We start from the raw sequence: 1,491 nt of genomic DNA, 5'->3' as shown, positions 1-1,491 counted from the left end.
TGATCTATCAAGTATCACATCACCCCCACAGAGGCTGGTCTGACCTGCTCTTAACACCTCTGCAGGTTCCCAACAGCCCTGGGCAGCCTATTGCAGTATTTCCCCACTCTGAGTTGACCAGCTTGTCCTTGTATTCCACCCAAATCATCCAAGGACTCTGGACCTCTGGTGTAACACTAGACAGCTACCAGGCAGCCTGTGCAGGCTTCTCACAGGCCAGCCTAGCACTGGGCTTCAATCTGAAGGCTCTAGCCTCCATTCCTGAGGACGAGGAGATCTCAGTCCCCTGCTACTTCCCCATCGGTCCAGACTGGGTTGCCGGGAATCATTCTCATGTATCAAAGGCAGATGAAGGCCCTGTTCCTACCACACTCTCATAGCAGATCAGCCACAAACCCACAGGGGAGCTGCGGGAGAAGAAGGGCTGGGCAGAGCCAGCACCAAACACCTGCCAAGAAGGGAACACACTGAAAGTGCAAGCAGGCGCAGCTCCCTGGTGAGCATGGCATGGTCTCCTGTAAATGGGAGAGCTGCATGCTCCTCTCAGGTCCTCTCAAGCCCTTGGCTCCCCTCCCAAGCCAGCCAAAGATCACTCCGCATGCTCTGGCCTGGCGACGTAGTCTCCTTGGTGAGGCACACTGAGCAACAGCACTCCCAGGCACTTGAGTGATGCTTCTGGACAACACTGCTAAGCCACGGTAACCCGGTGCTGCCTGGACACTGAGCCAGCAGACCTGCTATGAACAAGAACCTCCACCACAATAAACACAACCACAGACTCTCCCCAGCTCCGGCCAGGCCTGGGGGCCAGACCCCAAATGAAGCCCAGCACCCACTACTCACCCCTGCGGGTGCTTGTCCAGCTCGTGGAGCACCGTGTGGTCACAGTATTCAAAGACCAGGTGGAGTTTCCGCTTCCTCCTAAACACTTCCAGCAGGTTGACCAGGTTGGGGTGCTTCAGTTGCTGTAAAACATAGCAGAGATCTCATAAGGGGCTGACCCAGTCCAGGATGCTACAGACCCCCGCAGCTGGGTCTGAGAAGGCAGGGGGAAGAGACATCAAAGCTTCTGCCTGGTAAAAGCTCTGTTTTAAAAATACAGACACCGGGAATTAAGGAGCTGGAGATGAGGGTGACCTGCACAATGACAGCCTGCTCCCAAGCTTTGTTATTCCTCAGAGAAGTTGGCCCAAAAACAAAAAATACCTATAGGCAAAGGTGCAGGGAGACAAAGGGTAAATTTCTCTCTCCCACAGATAAAATGTCCTCTCTGGCAGCGTCAGTGGTCAGACACTCTGGTGAGGGGTGACAGAGGTCCCTAATGAGCCCTTTGCCTGCTCCGTTCCCTTCTGCAGCCTACAGGAGAGGTTTTGTACCAACAAGCCTGTCTGTTCTGAGATGCGGGTAAGCGTGTCTGTGTTGGGGTGCAGAGACAAACATGGGCAGTGTTTATCATAGAATCATAGAAGTTGGGTCAGAAGGGACCTTGTA

The 1,491-nt window shown here is 54.1% G+C and overlaps 1 protein-coding gene across 1 annotated transcript in view; it reads right to left on the bottom strand.

The window, feature by feature from the left end:
- CDKL1 (cyclin dependent kinase like 1) overlaps positions 1-1,491 on the bottom strand; it is a 31,290-nt gene that overhangs the window by 18,732 nt on the left and 11,067 nt on the right. The window contains exon 2 of the mRNA XM_019519876.1: positions 844-985. Coding sequence (XP_019375421.1) covers positions 844-985 — 142 coding nt within the window. The remainder of the gene's footprint in view (positions 1-843; positions 986-1,491) is intronic.

The sequence above is a fragment of the Gavialis gangeticus genome, unplaced genomic scaffold, assembly GCF_001723915.1.
Source record: "Gavialis gangeticus isolate Ggan-Ray unplaced genomic scaffold, GavGan_comp1, whole genome shotgun sequence".
Lineage (NCBI taxonomy): Eukaryota > Metazoa > Chordata > Crocodylia > Gavialidae > Gavialis > Gavialis gangeticus.
The sequence above is the reverse complement of the archived record's forward strand: the minus strand, read 5'-3'. Positions and strand labels throughout refer to the sequence as shown.